The sequence below is a fragment of the Erpetoichthys calabaricus genome, chromosome 9 (genome assembly GCF_900747795.2).
Source record: "Erpetoichthys calabaricus chromosome 9, fErpCal1.3, whole genome shotgun sequence".
NCBI lineage: Eukaryota > Metazoa > Chordata > Cladistia > Polypteriformes > Polypteridae > Erpetoichthys > Erpetoichthys calabaricus.
The window spans coordinates 138994271-139016638 of NC_041402.2; the positions used below are offsets into that span (position 1 = coordinate 138994271).

Sequence of the window (22368 nt, forward strand, 5' to 3'; positions counted from 1 at the left end):
CACTGACACAGCAGTCAGGCAGGGTTGTGGCCATGTTATATTATTCCCTGCATTTAAAATGTTCCTTGCATCAACCATCGGCAACCGGTGCTTACAGTTGTTTCCGCGGTTGCATCGCCGATGGACAAACAGCCTTCCACAAAAGCAATCACAGTTTGGTGTGTTGTTCCATTGTTTTTGGGGGGGGTTGGCGGGTCCCAAAAGAGTTTAGATACCTCACAATCTGATAAAAAGCCATGTAAGCTCAGCTTTCTTACCATTTTGGAGGGACAGAATGAATGTATTAGTGTGAATGTACAAGATTAGTCACATACTGTGCTGTATGCTCACCTTGTGATTTAATTTTATGACTCTGATTTGAATAATGAAGTGTTGACATTAGGACGACTTGGGTAGAATTCCAATGTAAATTTTTAAGCAGTTTCTGTGTCAGAATATTCACAAATCTACTAATGTAATACAGGGCCAATGTCTGTTACAGTAGCATTGGATACAAGGGCAGAACGAACCCCAGATAGTACACTAACCCTATGCAAGGGCAGCTCACACGTACACCCAGCATATTGTAGGAGTCATACATGCAGAAATTTAGAAAAGTTCAAAGTTTTAAATGGGGAATAGTCACCAATAAACACCATGAGCACATTTGGGGATGTAGGAGGAAACCCCACACAGATTTGGGGAGAATGTGAAGCTCTACACAGATCAGATTGGATACAGAATTTGATCCCAGGACACTGGCTCCCATCTCTGCAACATGGTGGACAGTAATTTGAACTGAAAGAAATGAAATGAAAAAAAATGAAAGCAATAGCCTTCAAAAGCTACAACAAATTCAAAATAGTGCTGCAAGAATCCTGATGAGGGTGCGGAAATATGAACACATTTCACAAATCCTTCGATCACTTCATTGGCTCCCTATCCATCTCCATATCGAATACAAACTCTGTTTGTTTACTCACCAGTTTATCTATGGAAATGCTCCACAATATCTTAAAGAACTCTTTATGCTACAATCCACTACAAGAAACCTCAATTTTACAAATATCTACCGCCTTTGCCCCTCCTGTGACCAAACTTCATACAACGGGTGACCGAGCTGCTCCACGGCTCTGGAATGCCCTACCAGAGAGCCTAAAAACACAGCAAATTGTGGGCTGTTTTAAAAAACAGCTAAAGACTTTTCTATTTAGGAAAGCTTATTAACAAGAATGCTATAATTATTGTTGTTTTATCTCTGTTTTTATCTTGCTTTGCCTTTGTTTAAACTTTTTATGTTGCACTTTGAGATTTACTGCTAATGTAAAGTGCCCCTATAATTATTATTATTTTTTTTTTTTATTTATGTCCAGTCCATCCAACAAGAGAAGCACAATTAACACTTTCTAGTCCAGTTGATAAGAGTGGTTTAAATCTCCAGTCTCTGTTCCTGCACTCAAATGCCAGTGCCACAACTGGCACTTGTAATTAAATTTAGAAGACATCACAATTCTAGTAGCCTTTTAATCAATAATTACCTATTTTTACATTCTTATTAGTATGTTTTCATCTTTACAAATATCTTTTAGCATTTTGAATCAGATTAGTCTTTTATTTTTTTACTGTACATTCCAAAACCCAAATTTTGAATATGAACAGAAAAATGCAATCTTCATGTAAGCCAACATGATAGCTATTGTGATTAAATAGGGCACTGCAGGTTCCCACAAGAAAATGTTGGCGCACCAACCCAGTCATCCCCCGTTTAATAAAGTCACAATGTAAAAAAATGGGCTGCTACGCACACCTCTACAAAATCAACAAAAACCACAGAAAGCCGGTTCTTCCCAATTTGTCGTTTACTTTTGGGAGCTCTGCTGTCTGGTTTAGTTGTGTCAATGCTGACCACCTCCTTCCAGCAGCGGCAGGTTTTAAAGGTGGTGACCTGAATGCATGACATCAGTTGTCTTCACAGGGTGTCTTCTGGGCTATGCTGAAGAAAAAGAAGAGGAGAAGGTTAGTGTGAGCACCCCCTCTTGGCCTGGGGTGGCAAGACAAGCCCAGGGGTGAGCTACAGATGCACATCCTTGACACTATAAAGTCTGATAAAACAGATAGCACACACAGTCATTCATGTCATACTTTTAAGCCAGGTAGTGCAGCAGTAAGCAGGCCTGCCTTACAGATTCTGCATACTGGTATCAAAGCATGCACGTTATCTGTTTAACTGTTTTAGTTTATTTTTATCTCATTTCTAAAAATAATTAGGAATTTACCAGTCCAGATTGTGAATTTCCTCCTTGACTTTTACTTGCTTTGCTGACTTAGAGATGTTCTCTGGAGGACACTGATGTTATAGTTTCTACAGGTACGTCCACAGAACATGGCTGTCTAACTAATAACTTCCACCACTTTGCCTTCTCTTTTCTTTTGTTTGCCACTCCTGGATGTATTTGTGTTCTCTGTAGGAGGGTTATGGCATTTAGCTCTTTCAACTTGTAATATTAATGGGATTGGTTTCAGAGTTTTCACTCACCAAATGCTCTCTTGCTCCACATTCCCACTAAGGGGGGAATGGTTGATATTGTAGTCTGTAAAGTAAAGTTGTTTTCATAACAGCAAAGGTTATGTAAACAACTGAATGCATTTTTACCTTGGTATATACTAAGATTGACTTTATTTTATGTCATGATACTCGTTATGATGAGTATGTCACAACAATGGCCAAACTTGATACAACTATAGAGCAACGTTTTCAGGGGTCTATTTTTGAACATAATGGATTCAATGAATGGAAACTTGTGCATTGTGCTTACCACCTGCAGAATTTATTTTTGTCCTTTAAAACAAATTTACCAAGAAACAACCAGAGACTGGATAAATCACCATCTGTTTTATTATTAGTGTTATTTTTGATAAGGGGTACCCCCAATGAAACAGGCCTAACACCTTGTGAGACATTGGGATCCAAAAGTAAATTTCAAAATTACAGATGAAGCATTTCAATACTGACTAATATAGAACAAAACTTTTTTTTAAGTCTTTACACCTGCAGGTAAGAGCTGTTTTTACTAGCTATAAGACGCAAGGGGTCGCTGTTGCCCCTTTAACCCCAACAGATGGACGGTCAGGACGCAAAGTAAAAACACTTAGAAGATATTTAATTATTTTCTTCTCAATAATAGTCCCTTCAAGAACCCCAGCCACAATAATCAGGCAGTTCAGCAAACACAGTTCTCAATAATGATTCCAATTCTCTCCTCCACACCTCCCAGCAAGCTCTGTCCTACACCTTCCGACTCCGGCTCCCTTGCTGGTTTCCCAGCAGTCCTTTAAATAGTCCTTGACCTTGAAGTGCTTCTGCTCTTCCTCCCACGTGACTTGCCAGCACTTCTGGGCCAGCTGGAGAATTCAAGTTCTTTAATCAGCCAGAAGTATTTCGGGGCTTCCGTCCTCGTAACTACCTATTACTTCTGGACTATTGGAAAAGCATGAGTCCCCAGGTCCTTCGACAGCTCCCCCTGGTGGGACCAACAACCAGAGGTGGGTAGTAACGAGTTACATTTACTCCGTTACATTTACTTGAGTAACTTTTTTTTAAAAATTGTACTTCTAACAGTAGTTTTACTGCACCATACTTTTTACTTGAGTACATTTGTGAAGAAGAAACGCTACTCTTATTCCGCTGCATTGGGCAACACTCGAATCATTACTTTTTTTCCATCATATACGCTATATTTTTGCCAGAGAGAAGCCGCCAATGGATCTAGTGCATTACTGTTTCACCAATCAGACGTAGCAACAATAATCACATGGCTCCGTTTCACAAATCAGACGTAGCCTTGCAGTCACATGACCACACACAAACTGGCGGCATAGTGGCACAAACTCCTCACAGACAGTGGACAGGGAAAAAAAGAATACATGAAAAATGAGAGCCAATTCCTGCTGAAGCTTAACCATCACTTCACTGAGTGAAGAACAAGCATGTTTTAAGCAAACATGCACAGACACAGACAGTCATGGTAAAGTGAGACTTCTTGTACGTGCACAAGCTGCCTTGTTCTAATGTTATTTTCTATCAGCTGTGCTATTTGGAGGGCAAGTGAATATACAGTATTATACTGTCAGTGTACAGTCAGTATATCTTGTCACTGTAAGTAGTTTGCACTGTTCAAACATACATGTTACCAACTGTAGGTATTGGCTTCAAAAGCTTTGTTGTGAAAAACTGAGATTTGGAACTTTGTGTTATTTGTGCATCTTTATTTTGTAAAGATGTTATTTATTTGTACTCATATTTTATTAATTATTTGGAAATAGCAGAATTTGCACATTATTTTATATTTTTGTCCGTCTTATTACAACATTTCTAAAAAATAAATCATTTATTATGATCAAACAGTTACTAAGTACTTGAGTTGTCTTTTCACCAAATACTTTTTTACTCTTACTTGAGTAATTTTTTGGATGACTACTTTTCATTTCTACTTGAGTAATATTATTTTGAAGTAACGCTACTCTTACTTGAGTACAATTTTTGGCTACTCTACCCACCTCTGCCAACGACATCCAACAAGGCTGAGAAACCGAACTGCCAAGTCCCATAATGCCCTGCGGGAATCTGGGGCACCACTACACTTCAGGGAAGCTGCCACCTAGTGTTTTGGCAGTGTCAACAAGTAGCTGCCTTCAACCATTCCTTCCATTTTAGGGGCATCCCGGTCAGGTTGCACTGCCAGACGTCTCTCACATAGCACATTGTTGATGACAACACTTGACTTTGAACCCAGAGACTGAGCTATGCTAAAGGTCTGCAGATGAATGAATCACCCGACTCCAAGGAGAAACAAGCCATACTAGACAGGGGATCAAGCTGTGGACAAGGCCATCTACCAATTGACTACTGGACAACATACTTCAATTCCAGTCTAAAGGATCACGGGTTCCTGCTGCTAAGAACTCAAACTGCGCTGGTGACGGTTGACACCAAAAGATCATCATGGGTCCAGAATCGTAGAGGGCAGGCTGCATGGCTTCCAGACCAGATCCTCATTCATTAGTTAAAGAGTTACAGATATTGACATGCAGGGTTCAATGTTCTTTGCCACTTTAACTGTCCCAGATTTGCTTTATTTGTGCACTCATTTGTAATTTTATGACAGTTGTTGATCAAGTACTTGAATTCTTCTTGCCCTAGGAGTTGGAACCACACCCTATTTCCTTTTTGCAGCAACGTCGTTCAAGGAGAAACTAATCTTGATTTATGGAAGGTATAGGAGGAATGACTAGTTATCTGCAAGCACAGCAAGGCAAAATTAACTTTTTTTTTTTCATAATATGTATTATTGAGTACTAGCCAACCCGCGGCATAGCATATGCCGCAAAATTACGCCGCTTTTTTAATGAGTTTTAAGCACAGGGAAAAAAATGAACATTTGAAAAATCCATAATTTAATAAACCACCAAGAAAAGTAACATTGCAACAATGCACTCTACGAACCGATCGCTGTAAACAGAAATGAAAACAAAATCAAGCCCGGTGCATTCTTTAACTGCCTTCTCCGCCTTATGCATACATCCCCCTCTCTCTCGCGTGTGTGTGTGTGTCTGTCTCTCTCTTGCGCGTGCCTCTCTGTGTGTGTGTGTCGTGCTCTCTCTCTCTATCTGGCTTGCTCACTCGCTGCACCAGGAATGCACAGGGAGAGACTGAACACGTGCAGAAATCATCTGCGCGCACGGCTGCTTAGTGAATTGTTGGTGGGCGTGGCTCTGTCTTGCCTGCCATGGTCGGCTGCCTTAGTGAATTATGGGCGTGGCTCTGTCTTGCGTCTTGCCTGCCATGCGAGGGTGGACGCGGGCTGAGGAATAAGGACAGTTTGTGAGTTAGCAGCTGCGATAGTTTTACACTCCAGTACATTGCGGTGAATGCATGTAACAGTTAGGTGGGCTGGCACGCAGGCGTTCTCGTCCCATGGTCTTGGAGTTGGTGGGCGGGGCTATGTCATGCATATCCCATGGTTGTCTTGCGTGCCCTGGTCGGCTGCTTAGTAAATTATATATATAGATTTGTAACTAGGGCGGCACGGTGGCGCAGTGGGTAGTGCTGCCGCCTCACAGTTGGGTGATCTGGGGACCTGGGTTCGCTTCCCGGGTCCTCCCTGCGTGGAGTTTGCATGTTCTCCCCGTGTCTGCGTGGGTTTCCTCCGGGCACTCCGGTTTCCTCCCACAGTCCAAAGACATGCAGGTTAGGTGGATTGGTGATTCTCAATTGGCCCTAGTGTGTGCTTGGTGTGTGGGTGTGTTTGTGTGTGTCCTGTGGTGGGTTGGCACCCTGCCCAGGATTGTTTCCTGCCTTGTGCCCTGTGTTGGCTGGGATTGGCTCTATGGATTTGTAACTATTGCTTATTAATGGAAATACTGCACAATTATTATGAATTTATGTCGTTTTGGGTTTAACCTATATAAGCAATTGGGATAGTATAATTGAAAAAGTTTAGAAAATGTGATTAGCATAACATGGTCAGTACTTAAAGTAAAGAGTAAATATTTTAGGATGGATGTTTCTAGTACGTCTATTGATACGTAGTGGAAAAAAAAGTTGTAAGGATTAATATTTGCATTTAATTTGAACTGTTAATCAAAATTTAATACATGATTATTAGCAATTGCAGTATCACCAGTTAAAAGTCAGTCTAAGCTTTCTTGGTTACTGATTTTAATAACAGAATGAATAATATAGAGCTTAACATAATAGAGTCTGACATAAAGGGAAACTACTGTATGTTAACTATGAAGAAAGGTAGTAAACTTAAAGTATGGTAAATAACAAGTGTTTTGGGAATAGAGACAGTGGGGGCAAATGCTTAAATCTAATAATATAAGGTGAAGATATAGTTTAAACTAGAAGACTCTTGAAACAAGCAAAATGTACTATTTGTTTGACTACTGTTTTTCATGAAGAATGTAAATTTTATTGTGTAATTACCACTGGGGTGTGTAAAGCCACCCTAACCAGACAGGCAGAGACACAAGTGTAGCACACAACACACTTTTATTCAAGACTGGGGTAGCACTTTTCTTCACTCCCCAGAGCATAGCACAGCACAGAGCACCAAAGTGCACAGATCAGTTTTTCTTTCTTTCTTTCTTTCTTTCTTTCTTTCTTTCTTTCTTTCCTCTCTCTCTCTCTCTCTCTCTCTCTCTCTCTCTCTCTCATTTCCACTCCTCCCTGAAGCTCGTCCGCTTCCTCCCAACTGTGGCTCTCGGAGTAGTTTATGCTGGCATCTTTTAAAAGGCACCTGGAGGTGCTCATTGACCTACTTCCAGCAGCACGTCCAGGTGTGACATAAGTGCTCCAAACAAGGGCTCCAGGTGCCCCCTAGCGGTGGCTACAGGCCCTAGCAAGGTTGAGATTCTATGCTGCAAATCAGTGGCACTCCTGCAAGCCATGGGTCCTGCCCTCTAGTGCTACAAGGGAGGTAATGGTCTGGATATACTCTCTACTCCGGACCTTCCATTATAGGGGCATCCTGGCCGGGCAGAGGCCCAGGTCATCCGCCACATAATGTATTGGGAACTTTGCATTAGGATTAGATACAACATTAGGACAAAAATTGTATGATATTGGGTTTTTTTAGGATTCGATCCAACATTAGCACACAAATAGTATGATATTGGGTTTTAAGATTTAAACATGCTAAATTAGATACAGGGTATAGTACAAACCTTTAAAGTTTGTAGAACATGATATAATGGAAATGAAGTTTGTGGGATAATGCTAACAGTTGTGTTTTTAAGAACTGGGGTACTTAAGGCAATATAGACAAATAGTTGGTGGCAATACAGGATAAATATTATGGCTTTTTGGGCCAAAATAATAATTCGACACAACAGAGACAGAGTGTCTTATGCATGGAATGGTGAGTGTGCAATTTGTGAAATCAGAAAGCCCAGATATAAACCAACAATCCCAGCTGGTGGCAGAAGATTTTAACATCAGTAAGAAGCTTGGGTACAACCCTCTCAATTTAAGTGTGACTTTGACATAAGCCAGTGAAATATGGTGCTAGGTATATTTTTATGAACCAACACAGCTAATATTTATTGAATAAGAAGGAAATAAAACTATCTTTATATGGTACACAAATCAAGGTCTTTGATACCCACATGATTTATACAAATTAGAAATAGAGCTAAAGTAGGAAATTGGTTCTTACATATTTAGTGGGACTTCAGTTCCAAGGGGGAGTGTGGAAGAAATGTGGGGTCACATAGTCAATTAGGATAAAGTGTTATTATATGCTTTCCATATTAAAATATAACATTCATATTAAAGACATAGCACAAAGTGAATTTCATTGTGAATTTGTGAATTCATTGTGAATTTCCCATTGGGATTAATAAAGTATCTATCTATCTATCTATCAAAGGGTTAATTGATGTCAGAAACCTGTTCAGGCATATCAAGAAACCAGATAAAGTTCAAGTGAACAACAAAATGTACTGAAAGATGACTAAGAGATGACTTTGAAGTCAGCAGATGTCCTGTAAACAACCAGAATGCACCAGAATATAATTATTTTATACAACCCCAATTCCAATGAAGTTGGGACATTGTGTAAAACGTAAATAAAAACAGAATACAATGATTTGCAAATCCTTTTAAACCTATATTCAACTGAATACACTACAAAGACAAGATATCGAATGTTCAAACTGATAAACTTTATTGTTGTTTTGCAAATTTTAACTCATTTTGAATTTGATGCCTGAAACACATTCCAAAAAAGCTGGGACAGGGGCAGCAAAAGACTGGGAAAGTTGAGGGATGTTCAAAAAACACCTGTTTTGAACATTCCACAGGTGAACAGGTTAATTGGACACAGTATGTTAATTCAATAGTTTATAAAATGAATCCCTATTCTTTGTTTCTCTGATCATTCTGACCATGCGGTAACAGACTGTTTTTGAAGAATGATCCCTCTAAGGCATTTTGCCAAGGAGTAATTAAAAGATACAATGAACAGTTTTTCTCCTGCCTGATAACTGATTTGTCCTGTTAAAGCATAAGTTTTTTTCCTTCAGTGCATTCAATTCCGTCCAGCAATCCATGTTAAAGGGGTAAACTCAGAGATCTGCAAGTAGATGAGCTGATGGAGTCCTGGATAATGGACTATCTGCCGGGCAGATCAGTTTGTGAGACTTGAGGACTGTCTCTGATACGGAATTGAGCAACACTGGAGCACCACAAGAAACAGTCCTATCTCCTTTTCTCTCCACTCTGTACACCTCAGGCTATAAATATAATACCAGGACATGTCACATGCAGAAATTCTCATATGGGGAGTATTGATAAAGGTGATGACAGAGAGTATAGGAGTCAGATGGAGGACTTTGTTTACTGGTGCAAAAATTATTATCTGCAACTTAACATCAGCAAAACCAAGGAAATGGTTATTCACTTTCACTGCATCAAACAGTCTCTATGTCTGGTCATTGTTCAGGGAGTGGATGTAGACGTGGTGCACTCCTACAAATATTTGGGGGGGCCACATCAATGACAGGTTGAATTGGCTTTGCAACACAGAGGAAGTATATAAGAAAGGGCAGAGCAGACTCTTTATTCTTAATAAACTGTGCTCCTTTAATGTGGGTAGTGACATTCATTACAGGTTCTACAACTCTGTGATGGACAGTGTGATTTTTACGCTGTGGTGCGATGGGCTGGTAACATCACTTCAAGCGAGGCCCACCCAATCAACAAACTAATTGAAAAGGGCATGGTCAGTTATGGGACACACTCTGAACCCCCTGGAGGTAGCAGCAAAGGAGAGATTAAAACAATACTGAGTGCCACCATGAACAATGCCGCACATTCTTTCACTGACACACTTGGACTAAGGACTTTCAGCCAAATAATTATTCAGTAGAAGTGTGTCAAGAAGCACTGCTGGGGCTCCTTTATATGAACAGCATACACATGCATAATGCCTCACTGTGACTGTTTTTTGTTGTTTATAATTCTCTTCCTTCTTAGTTGTTTTGGTGTGTATTCAGACTATAGTGTATGTGTGTATGTCTATCTATCATTGTATTTGTTTCGGCTACCTATCTATCTATATAACTTTAAATACAAAAGAAACGGACTGATATTTCCATTCTCTTATGGGCAATTGTTAATCCAGACTACAAAATTTATTTACATTTTTTAAAGCCAAGTGGACAAACAATATCACTTAGACATTTAAAAAATTTTTTAAATAAACATTTTCTTAATTTCCAAATCTGTCAGATCTGTTTACTCCTACTTTTCACCATGGGTATCGTAAATAGTAAACAGACAAACCTGATTAGAATGGTGGCATAGTGGTTATTGCTGCTCTCTCACTGATTCAGCATCCTGGGTTAAGACTGTATGTGTGCATATACCCCAAATTGTATGTTCAAGAGTATTCCCATATACAGTACTTGAGTGGTGCCCCTTTGGGGTTGGTTCCTTTCTTAGAACCTAATGCTCCTAGGGTACGTTTCTGAACCCCATGACCCAGACCTGGATTAAGAAGAACTGAGATTATTACATTTCTAAAGCCAATCTAGGTATTTCTACTAATAGGTTTACAAAGTACAAAAATGAGTTACAAATCAAATATCTGAAAGTTACATTGCATAAAAAATCAATGGCTTTAAATTCTTTAAAAACTGGGATAAGCATTGCTCAGTCTGGATGCAACTTACTTTATGCTGTATATAAGTGCCCCGCTAGTCTTGCCACACTCAACATGGCGTCTTTCAACTTCGCTTCGCCTTTCTTTTTTACCTAGAAAAACAGGCGTTACGTCCGGGTTCGGAAGGTCAGGGCGCATGCGTGTAGGAGAACCTTGTTTTTCTGCTTCTACGGGGGAAGGAAGAGTTTTTAATGTCTCTTTAGAGAGGGGTAAGATTTTTTGCATTGACAGTTTCTGTTGTTGTATTTTTGTATTTCGAATGAGATCGGTTTTCGACATCAAGTAAAACGCTTATCGCATTGTTGGAGTCGGGTTATTTATCATGATTTGGAGAAATGCTTGAGTATATTTCTTAATGGGAAGACTCCTACCGGTGTATAGAAGTTGTATCAATGTTATGTTCAAGTTAAATTAGAAGGGTAAATATGTATACAATAGTAAGACGTAATGTGTTTTTGCATTAACCGCATGAGCTGCACATAATTTAAGAACTACCGGGCATCCCTGGTATGAGTGGGTACTGGATGAGTAGTCTAGTTGGGGTGCAATAGTTAGGCCGCCCCTGTGTGTCTAAATTGCACGTAAGACCAACATTAAAGAGAAAGGTGCAACAGCTAAGGCGAGCTACACGGGGCTCAGGAATAAGTGTAATTGGGAAAAACTGCAACGACTGAGGCAAGTGGTTCGTGCCCGCCTTATAACGCATTCTCTACCTTTGCCGGTTTTTGTAGCTATTCGGTATGAATTCTGAATTTCTGAGTATAATTTTTTTTCTTAACAGGACAATAGTGAAAGCTTGGTGGGTGCGACTAGCACTTGAGCGATTGTTCCAGTTGTCGGGAGACTGCTGCAAACTGATGGAATCAGAGGTGTGGTGAGTGTTAGTGCTGCTGTTCATGGTTCATTTTATAGATAATTCATTGCCATGTTTAGAAAAGTGTAAATCTCTTTTGATATTCATACTGGTGTAAATTTTGTAAAAGTTTTTTTTTCTGCCAGAGTACAGTACAGCCTTCTAATAATGCAGATGAAAACAAGTCTACCTGAAAGTAATTTGATGACAGTCTTTATACAGTTTGTATATATTTGCACATTATAATTTTGTATTTATTTAATGAAAGTACATTTGATACAAAGGCCGAGGTGTTAGACTGTAAACCATTTGCTGTATTTCATCGTAAAGCCCATAGAGACTAGCATTTTTTTTCGATGCAAGTTCTGTTCTTTGGCATTATGCACATTTTTTTTTTTAAGTTGCTGTATGTTTCTTTTTTCAGCAGCTCTTGTAATTTGGGTATGGCTCTGCCTACACAACCCAGTATTGAATTTAGTGCATTTACAAATCATATGATATGTATAAATTTGTATTTACTTAGTATGGGTGTGACAGGTTCTGCGAAGTCCAGTGTTGAAAGATTTTAATGGGCATTCTTCGTAGTATTAAAAGCAACTGCGCCTTCCACAATGTTTGGGGCAAAAACACATTTTTCCCGGAATTACCCCTCAGCTCCACAGTTTAAAATTACAAATTAATGTGCACTTTGCCGACTTTAATTGAAAGGTATTTGCATATCTAGAAATTTTTTACATGTTGCCCCCATTTCAGGGCATCATAATGTTTGGGACAATTGCCCTTATGGTTGTTTGTGGTTACTCGGGTGTATTTCATGGCTTCATTCGTGCGAGCATAAGACACCTAGGCTTGCTTTTACTCTTTGGTGTCTGTAGTTGCCATTGCTTAACATGAGGACAAGAGCTGTGCCAATGAAAGTCAAAGAAGCCATTACGAAGGTGAAAAACAAGAACAGAAGCTTTAGAGATATTGGTAAAACCTTAGGATTAAATAAACAAACTACCTGGAATATCATTAAGAAGAAAGAATGCATTGGGGAGCTCATTAATCGCAAATAAACTGTTAGGCAAAGGAAGTCCTCCACTGCAGATGAGAGAAGAATTCTCACTATGGTAAAGAACAGCCTCAAATGCCTGTAGACTGATCAGAAACAGTCTTCAGGGGGCAGATGTACACTGCAAGATGCAAACCACTAGTTAGCCACAAAATAGTTTGTGACTAGTACTTAAAAGAGCCCGTAGAATTCTGGGAAGAGGTTTAATAAACATACTAGACAAAGATTAACCTGTAGAGTGAAGGTGAAAAGGAGCTGGCCAATATCCAACACATACCACCTCCTCTGTTAAACATGTTGTTGAGGGTGTTATATGTTGGTCATGCATGGCTGTTGCAGGTACTAACACAATTATCTTAATTCATGGTGTAACTGCCAGCAGCAAATGCACAATGAATTCCGAGGTGTATGGAAATATCTACTCAAATTCCAGTAAATTCCTCCAAACTCATTGGACAGTGCTTCATCCTACAACAAGATAATGATCCCAGACCTACTGTAAAGGCAACACAAGTTTTTTAAACTTAAATAAATGGAAAATTCTTGAATGGCCAAGCCATTCACCAGATTTAATTCCAATTGTGCATGCATTAGAGACTGGGCTGTGCCTCATCAGAGACGATACTGAGCACTTGGTGGTGTCTGTGAATCACAGACTTCAAGCAGTCATTGCATGCAAGGGATATACAGGAAACTATTAAATGTGACTGCTTTAATATGCTGTATAAGTTCAGTAGTGCCTAACGACCAAACACTTTGCCCCCTTGAGAAGATGCAGTGTCAGCCAAGTGCACCTTATTGGAAAATAGGCATTACTAGTGGATGGAGAATGACTAGAAAAGGTCTAAATTGACCCTTGTGTGTGTGTGTGTGTGTGTGTGTGTGTGTGTGTGTGTGTGTGTGTGTGTGCGTGCGTGCGTGCGCCCTGTGGTGGGCTGGCACCCCTGCCCAGGATTTGTTCCTCCCTTGCGCCCTGTGCTGGCTGGGATTGGCTCCAGCAGACCCCCCGTGACCCTGTGTTAGGATATAGCCAGTTGGATAATGGATGGATGATTAGAAAAGGACCAAATCAAAATTTATCTATCCATCAAACAACTTCTTGAACTATTGTTTTTTTCTAGTGCTTGGTTGTGGGCAGTCTGGGCTTTTCCTGATAATTAGGCGTGCAATGTTCAACTCTGGGTTAAACACTGGGACAAAGCTACATGCTACATCATTTTAGCAAAATACAGATAACGGGTAACTGCAAGGGAGCACACGTCATCATTAACCACTATAAACTGCATTAGTGTACTCTTGCTATTGCAGCAAGTCACAGAAGCTATGTAGCCTCCATAGTGTTACATTTACCACCATAAAAATTAGTGAAAAACATTGAAGTTTTTTTCAACAGTTAAAAAGATTTACATGTTACAGAAACATGTAAATACCAAAATGTCAACATAATACAGAAGGAAAAGGTGTGCCTAGTGTCCAATGTTATACTGATTCAGATTTTGTTCATGTTGTATGTTTGATTGTTACCAGAGCACAGCTCGATGCTGCAATTGGGAAAGGGGGGGCATGTTTCTTTGTGCTCTTATATTTTTGTTCTGCTGTTTGAGCATGAGGTGGATTAATATCAGTGCTTGCACACCACAAGTTGTTATTTTAGGTTACTACAGTGCAAGGTTTAGCGACTTCCACATTCCTCCTGACACACATGATGGTTGCTGTTTTGTGAACAGGGCTCAGGGGGCTAATGTCTTTCTTGTCCTTCTTCTTGATTGCAGTCATTTTGCCTTTTATCCACACACCTACTTGCAACACAGTGATCATTCAGGTGACCAAATTCACTGGCTGTATGATGCTGTGTGCATCAGTTTCACTATCATTGGCAATGTCTGATGACTAGTTCACATTGTCATCATTATTGCTTGATTTAATTAATGTTTCAGTTTGTTCTAAAACTGGCTTTGCAAGCCCTCATTAAGTGCCATTGTGTTTTGGTTGAAGGCATCACCCCAGTCATGAATATTGATGAGTTACCTTTGAATGGCAAAATGCTTAGAAATATTCATGTTTTTTTGCAACATGGTTATATTTTGTTTGCTATGTGGCAGAAGAATACTTTCCCAAGAGTTTTTCAAACTTAAAAGGGTCATTACACTGGAGTACCCATATTTATACAGCATCCGCTCCTGAAGCAGCCTCTGGGTTAATGTCAAGGAGATTAACATGTAGCATGGACAGCTTGAACTCTTGACTCTTCTGGACCCTGAGCAAACACCTTAATCAAATGCATTATAGGACAGGTGTTTCAAGGGTTTTATGGATTTGAACTTTATAATGGATTCTGTGTTTGTGTGCTACTAATATGACTAACAACACAGGTCTGCAAAATAAAGCTCATGAAAATTTTAATTGTAATAGTTATTTTTATTTGCATCCAAGAACACACAAACAAATCCATTAGAATGTTTACATTATATCAAATGTAAACATTGTAAGTATAAAAAAAAAGTAAGTCTAAAACTGAAAATAACTAAAATTTAATAAATTACAAGTTTATTAATTTGTACAATACAGTTCTAAATAAATTTAACATGACAATATTTAGTCAATGTAATATTTTTTTAAACATATATTCCCTTAAATTATCGATACCCAATTTAAAAAGATAATTAAGGTATGCTGTCTGATATCTTTTAAAGGTATACTATCCATATCAGTGTGAAAAGGTACCAGAGACATTATGAAGGCATAGGGGCTCCATTAAACCACATTCCAATTCATATTATATTATCAAAATTTAGAAAATTTGTGACATTAATGAATTTTCTGAAGGTTGCTTGTTCAAGAATGAAGTGTAACATTTTCAATAAAATCACAAAAAATCATAATCCTGAACTGTAGGGCTCTATTACTTCAGCTATTATCAGTATTCATGATTTAAGGCTTAAGAGAGAAACTGGGTAAAACTGGGATCAGTGGCAAGATGGAAACCACCGCTGACTAATAACATGAGTGCATACCTCGGGTTTGTTGTGATATACTCTTGATGATCTCAAATATTTTGCAATGTTGTTTAAAATTGAAATAGGGTGATCTTTCTTTCTCACTTGGGCCTTATATCTACAGAAATGCAAAGCATACATTCCACAGTAAAAGCTCTGTATTACTGTATTGGTTTGGAGATTTTTGGATGTGTATGTCCAAAATAGCTTTCTGCCTTTGAGAGATCCATAACTTCTGCTGTGTATTAGAATGTTTTCCAGAGAATTTCAAGATGCAGTAGTACTAGGAAGTTTAATCCTTTAGATTTTTCTGTTTCTGCATAAATATGATCCAAAACATGATTAGATTTCTACATAAGTCCAAATAATAAATAAAGATAATCCAGTTAAGCAAATAATGAAAAGGTATAATGTTTTTCTGTTTATTTATTAAGGAAAATTATCCAATGTTAAATTTGTGTGTGCAAAAGTATGTAAACCTCTAGGATTATCAGATTAAAGTCAGGTGTTTCTGTCAGTGGGGTTACGATCAGGTGTGAGTGTGTGACACCCTGCCCTATTTAAGGAGCATAAATCTGGATCATTACTGTTCATCTTGTCTTCACCACACAGGTTTGCAGAGTTATGTCTCTAACAAATGAGATTCCTCAGACTTCCAAAAAAAAAAACTGTTGATGCTCGCCAGCCTGGAAATGGTCACAAAACCATTTCTGAAAAGTTTGGACTCCACCAGACCACTGTCAGACAGATTGTATACAAATGGAAGAAATTCCACGTACCTGCCCCAGGAGTGGTTGACCAACAGAGATCACTCTTAAGAGCCAGGCATGTAATATTCCAGGAGGTCACAAAGAACCTTATGGTAATGTATGATGATCTAAAGGCCTCTCTTGCATTGGTTAATATCATTGTTCATGAGTCCCACCATCAGGACAACACTGAACAGCAATGCATGGCAGGGTTGCAAGGAGAAGGCCACTATTCTCCAAGAAGAACATAATTACCTGTCTAAGGTTTGCTAAAGATCACATGTTTAAGCCAGAAGGTTAATGGAAAAATATTTTTTGGATTCATCTAGCCACAGTAGAACACTTTGACTTGAATGAGAACTTTTATGTTTGGTGAAAAGGAAACGTTTCATTCCTGTGTAAGAGCCTCATCCCATCTGTGAAACATGGTAGTGGCACTATCACAGTTTGTGCCTGCTTTGCTTCCTGTGGACCAGGATTGATTGCAGTTATTGCAGATACTATGAATTCTGAATTATACCCTGACATTTTTCTCTAGAATTTGTTGGTATCAGTCTGTGAACTGAAGCACAAGAGAATGTGGTCAAACAGCAAGACATTGACCCATATTATACTAAAGAATGGTTAAAACAGAAAAAAAAAAATCATGTTTTGGAGTTCATAAGTTAAAGTGCTGACCTTAATTCTATAGAAATGTTGTGAAAGGACCATGCAGTTCATATAACGAAGCCCACCAAAAGTCTTGAGTTGAAGCAGTTCTGCAAGGAGGGGAGGGCTAAAATTCCAGTAAGCCGATATGTAGGGCTGAACAACAGTTAACTGGAGATGTTTTGTTCAAGTTATAGCTGCACAAGTGAGTCAAAGAAGTTACTGCAAGTCAAGATTTGCATACTTTTCACACACAAATGTGTAACACTGGATCGTTTTCCTCAAATAAATGAAAAAGTATAATGCTTTTGTATTATTTGTTTACTTGGGTCCTGGTAATCTAGTTTTAGGACTTATATAAAAATATGATCATGTTTTTGGTCATTTTTATGTAGAAATAGAGAAAATTCTAAAAGGTTCACTCTTTCTAGCACTACTGTATCTGTCATTAAGCAGACATGTACTGTGCAGTAGCATAATGCATCATACCTCATCCAGGATTGTCTTTTGCCTTGTACCTAATGCTACGGAGTTTAGCTCCAGCCTTCTGTCACGATCAGTTGTAGTAAATGGTTTCAGTGATGTTTGGAAGGGTTGGTCCATCTGTTCATTTTATATGTCTTAGCGTTTTTGGATTACATTGAGCTGGTGCTTATAACAGCAACATCAGGCACAAAGTTGAAGCTAATGGTAGATGGAATTGAATGGGTGCAATGATCACAGATGTTTGGAAGCATACGCTTTTCGGCAAGCAAGTTTCCTTCAATAAACTGCGTTTGTGTTCAAAGATCACTTTAATATTTCTCGGTTTTGGAAGAAGATACATACATACTTACGAAAATGCATATACATGAGCAAAAAATGATTGTGTAAGGTTTTATTCATTTTTGGTGTTTAGTGTTTAATTTTGCATTTTAACTGGTATAAAAAAATACCAGGTCAAATATATGTTGTTTTAAGCACTTAATTATTTAAATACAGTCAAGTTCAGCCTGTAGATTTTTTTTTTATTTTTCAAGGTAATGAACAAAGACCCACTCTGTTTCTGCTTAAGTTTGTAATAGGTAGGAAGTGACAAACATTTCTCACAGTGTTATATATTATCTTCACTTGTATTCAAAACTAGTTGAGAAATTAAATCCCATGGCAAAATTTCTCATTCTTTAATGTACCTGGGTCACTGAGTTTTAGATCTGTCCTTATACAAGCTTTCATTTGATTTATTCTTTCCATATAATGTCCCAAATAGCAGGGTAGTACATTTTCTGTGTCTATGTATTTAGTGAACCTCTCATCAGTTAGCTTCCAGTTTTCATTAAAGACTTGATTGGTGGAATAAATTGGCTGATCCCAAAAGTTGATTATTTTACCTTTATAGTAGCTTAGTTGAAGGTGCTCGTTTACATGAGGTATTACAGTAGCTGAGTTTATATTTTTTGGCTGTGAACTTCCTATAAACCAAAGCATTAAAGCAGACTTTATATTAAAGAAACTACAAAAGCAAGAAACACTATTTTAATGAATCAAGGCCTTTTTATTTTGTACTTTAATTAAAACAGACATTGCTTGTTTAAGTTTTGATGGTGAGTGAGCTTGTGTTCAGTGCAGTGCCTCACATTTTCAATTAGAAAAATAAATAATGAAGACTTTGACATTGTTGCTTAGTATATAATAGTCATGTTAGCATAACAGTAAAATTAGTCTGTTTTACTTGTAAGCATATTCAGCATGTTAGCCTTGTATCTTCTTAATAAACATCTTATGAACATTTGATAGATTTGAAGGTTTTTGTTTTTTTTTTAAAGGATTGAACCGTTTAATATTTGTGTGTGTTATACAGTATACATTTTGTAAGAAACAAGTACTACATAATTAAAATTATAATCTGTATTTATAATTACACAGCAAAGAACTGGGAATGTCCACTTGGTACACTGGAGAAAAAAAAATAAGAATGCTTACATTTAAGCAGCGTTTAAGTGCCAATATCAGTTAATTGAATCAATATGTGAGAATATATTTTTTTTTGTTAGACAAATGGTGAAACTACTTTATTTTTTGTTTCAGAAAAAGACATTGCACAATATGAAAGCTTTCAATTGTGAGAAGCACTTTATTTTCTTTAATGGTATAGGTATTATGCATGATTATTTTTGTTTGTATTTTATTATGTATTTTCAGGAAATTTTTATTAGTATTTTAATTGTCACTGATCAATAAGCCTACAGAATTTAATTTTGGTAATAAAAATAGTCTGTTAACACCTATGGTTTTAATTTGGTATTTTTGTAATTAATAGTTAATTCTTTAATACAGAACATATAGTGCATCCCGAAAGTATTCACAGCGCATCACTTTTTCACATTTTGTTATGTTACAAGCCTTATTCCAAAATGGATTAAATTCATTTTTTTTCCTCAGAATTCTACACACAACACCCCATAATGACAACGTGGAAAAAAGTTTACTTGAGGTTTTTGCAAATTTATTAAAAATAAAATAACTGAGAAATCACATGTACATAAGTATTCACAGCATTTGCTCAATACTTTGTCGATGCACCTTTGGCAGCAATTAACAGCCTCAAGTCTTTTTGAATATGAATGCCACAAGCTTGGCATACCTATCCTTGGCCAGTTTCGCCCATTCCTCTTTGCAGGACCTCTCAAGCTCCATCAGGTTGGATGGGAAGCGTCGGTGCACAGCCATTTTAAGATCTCTCCAGAGATGTTCAATCAGATTCAAGTCTGGGCTCTGGCTGGGCCACTCAAGGGACATTCACAGAGTTGTCCTGAAGCCACTCCTTTGATATCTTGCTGTGTGCTTAGTGTCGTTGTCCTGCTGAAAGATGAACCGTCGCCTCAGTCTGAGGTCAAGAGCGCTCTGGAGCAGGTTTTCATCCAGGATGTCTCTGTAAATTGCTGCATTCATCTTTCCCTTTATCCTGACTAGTCTCCCAGTCCCTGCCGCTGAAAAACATCCCCACAGCACGATGCTGTCACCACCATGCTTCACTGTAGGTATGGTATTGGCCTGGTGATGAGCGGTGCTTGGTTTCCTCCAAACATGACGCCTGGCATTCACACCAAAGAGTTCAACCTTTTTCTCATCAGACCAGAGAATTTTCTTTCTCATGGTCTGAGAGTCCTTCAGGTGCCTTTTGGCAAACTCCAGGCGTGCTGTCATGTGCCTTTTACTAAGGAGTGGCTTCCGTCTGGCGCCACTACCATACAGGCCTGATTGGTGGATGTGCTGCAGAGATGGTTGCCCTTCTGGAAGGTTATCCTCTCTCCACAGAGGACCTCTGGAGCTCTGACAGAGTGACCATCGGGTTCTGGGTCACCTCCCTGACTAAGGCCCTTCTCCCCCGATTGCTCAGTTAGATGGCTGGCCAGCTCTAGGAGAGTCCTGGTGGTTTCAAACTTCTTCCACTTATGGATGATGGAGGCCACTGTGCTCATTGGGACCTTCAATGCAGCAGAAATTTTTCTGTAACCTTCCCAGATTTGTGCCTCGAGACAATCCTGTCTCGGAGGTCTACAGACAATTCCTTTGATTTAATGCTTGGTTTGTGCTCTGACGTGAACTGTCAACTGGTGGGACCTTATATAGACAGGTGTGTGCCTTTCCAAATCATGTCCAATCAACTGAATTTACCACAGGTGGACTCCAATTAAGCTGCAGAAAATCTCAAGGATGATCAGGGAAACAGGATGCACCTGAGCTCAATTTTGAGCTCATGGCAAAGGCTGTGATACTTATGTACATGTGCTTTCTCAATTTTTTTATTTTAATAAATTTGCAAAAACCTCAAGTAAACTTTTTTCACGTTGTCATTATAGGGTGTTGTGTGTAGAATTCTGAGGAAAAAAATGAATTTAATCCATTTTGGAATAAGGCTGTAACATAACAAAATGTGGAAAAATTGATGCGCTGTGAATACTTTCGGGATGCACTGTAAATCTTCCCCATGTCTGATTTATGTAGGAGCTTAGTATAAAAAATTTTTTAAAGAGAGAGAAAACAGAAAGAAATCTGCAGATCTAGTAACATGATATTGGCAGTCAGTATCAGCCCAAAAAAATCTGATCGGAGTATCCCTAATTTATAATTGTACAGTAAAGAATGAATTGAACTGAATAATTATAAAGCACACGTAAGTGTGCTATACAGTTATAACAAGTGCAGTTTATTTAAATTTAAAGCATAATTACACAAACAGCACAGTACATTGTAGCGGTGTAAAAAAAATATCGATACACTTGAGTTTTGCAATATTATGTTTTTTGATAGTGCATCGATTCTCAAAAACATAGGATCGATTTTTAATTACTAGTTTACATTCAAAGATTCAAGTCACATGGTTCATTTTTGCATTGTGTTTTAAACCCCCGATCGCAAGATAGCAGCTAACATAACAGCATAAATTGAGACAGGAAATAGCATAAGGGTTGATATATATATAGGCTTTCAGTACTTAGGTGAGCGGATCTGGCAGACAACATGGATCTGCAGTGACAAACTGAGCTAACTAGTAACATGACAAACGATGGCTGAGTCCAGAGGAGTTAGACCGGCTCCCACGCCGTACAGAGTGGAGATGTGTGCTCATTTTGGCTTTCACAATAAAGAAGGCACTAAGGAGATCGTCAAGATCCATGCTGTTTGCAGATTGTGCCATGCCAGCAAGCCACCATTCTAATGTACAGACAAAGGCAAGCGTTAAAAAAGTGGGCCTCTCTTCTTACTAATGGAACAAGTTCAAACACCGAAGTTAGCACAGACCTCAACTCGTGCAAACAAAATAACTTTCTCAATACTCTTTCACGATATGCACCCTCTGAGTGTTGTAGAGAGTGAAGGCTTCCGAAATATGGTAAATGCAATGGAGCCTCGTTATACCATACCCACCCGACAACACATCACTGACATCGCTGTGCCCAAGTTGTACGAGGAAGTAAAAAATGAATGTACTGGAATCTCTCGGCTCCAGCGCAAGAGACATTGTTGCCATGTGGTGTAGCGGGTCCACAGCTCAAGTCAAAAGGCCACTTTTTAAATAAATAGTCGCTGCACTCGCAGCTTAGAGAGGGGGCATGGTAGTGTGGCGGGAGCAGTTCCCGGGTGAATTCATGATGCGGGCAGTCCTCGCTTAAGTGCACAGTGAGGAGTCATCCACATCCGTAATTGATGCCGGGAGCTGCTAATTGCCACACCTGATCCACGTCCCCGTGATCAATAATAGAAGTGCGAGGTGGCTGGAGAGAAAAAAGGAAGAAATGGTGAAAAAAAAAAAAAGAATGTGAAGGGAGGTAAATGGGGAAGGGAGAAGGAAGCAAGAAGGAAAAAGCCGGTGCAGGCG

General features: G+C 38.8%; 1 protein-coding gene across 3 annotated transcripts in view; it reads left to right on the top strand.

The window, feature by feature from the left end:
• Nucleotides 1-10827: 10827 nt before the first annotated feature.
• usf1 (upstream transcription factor 1) overlaps nucleotides 10828-22368 on the top strand; it is a 108300-nt gene continuing 96759 nt past the window's right edge. The window contains exons 1-2 of one of the 3 annotated variants that reach the window (XM_051931828.1): nucleotides 10828-10915; nucleotides 11488-11580. In XM_051931828.1, the coding sequence (XP_051787788.1) occupies nucleotides 11564-11580 (17 nt within the window). In that variant the 5' untranslated portion in view covers nucleotides 10828-10915; nucleotides 11488-11563. Of the gene's footprint in view, nucleotides 10916-11484; nucleotides 11581-22368 lie in introns of those variants that run through there. The other 2 variants (XM_051931829.1, XM_051931830.1) reach the window with 2 other exon arrangements.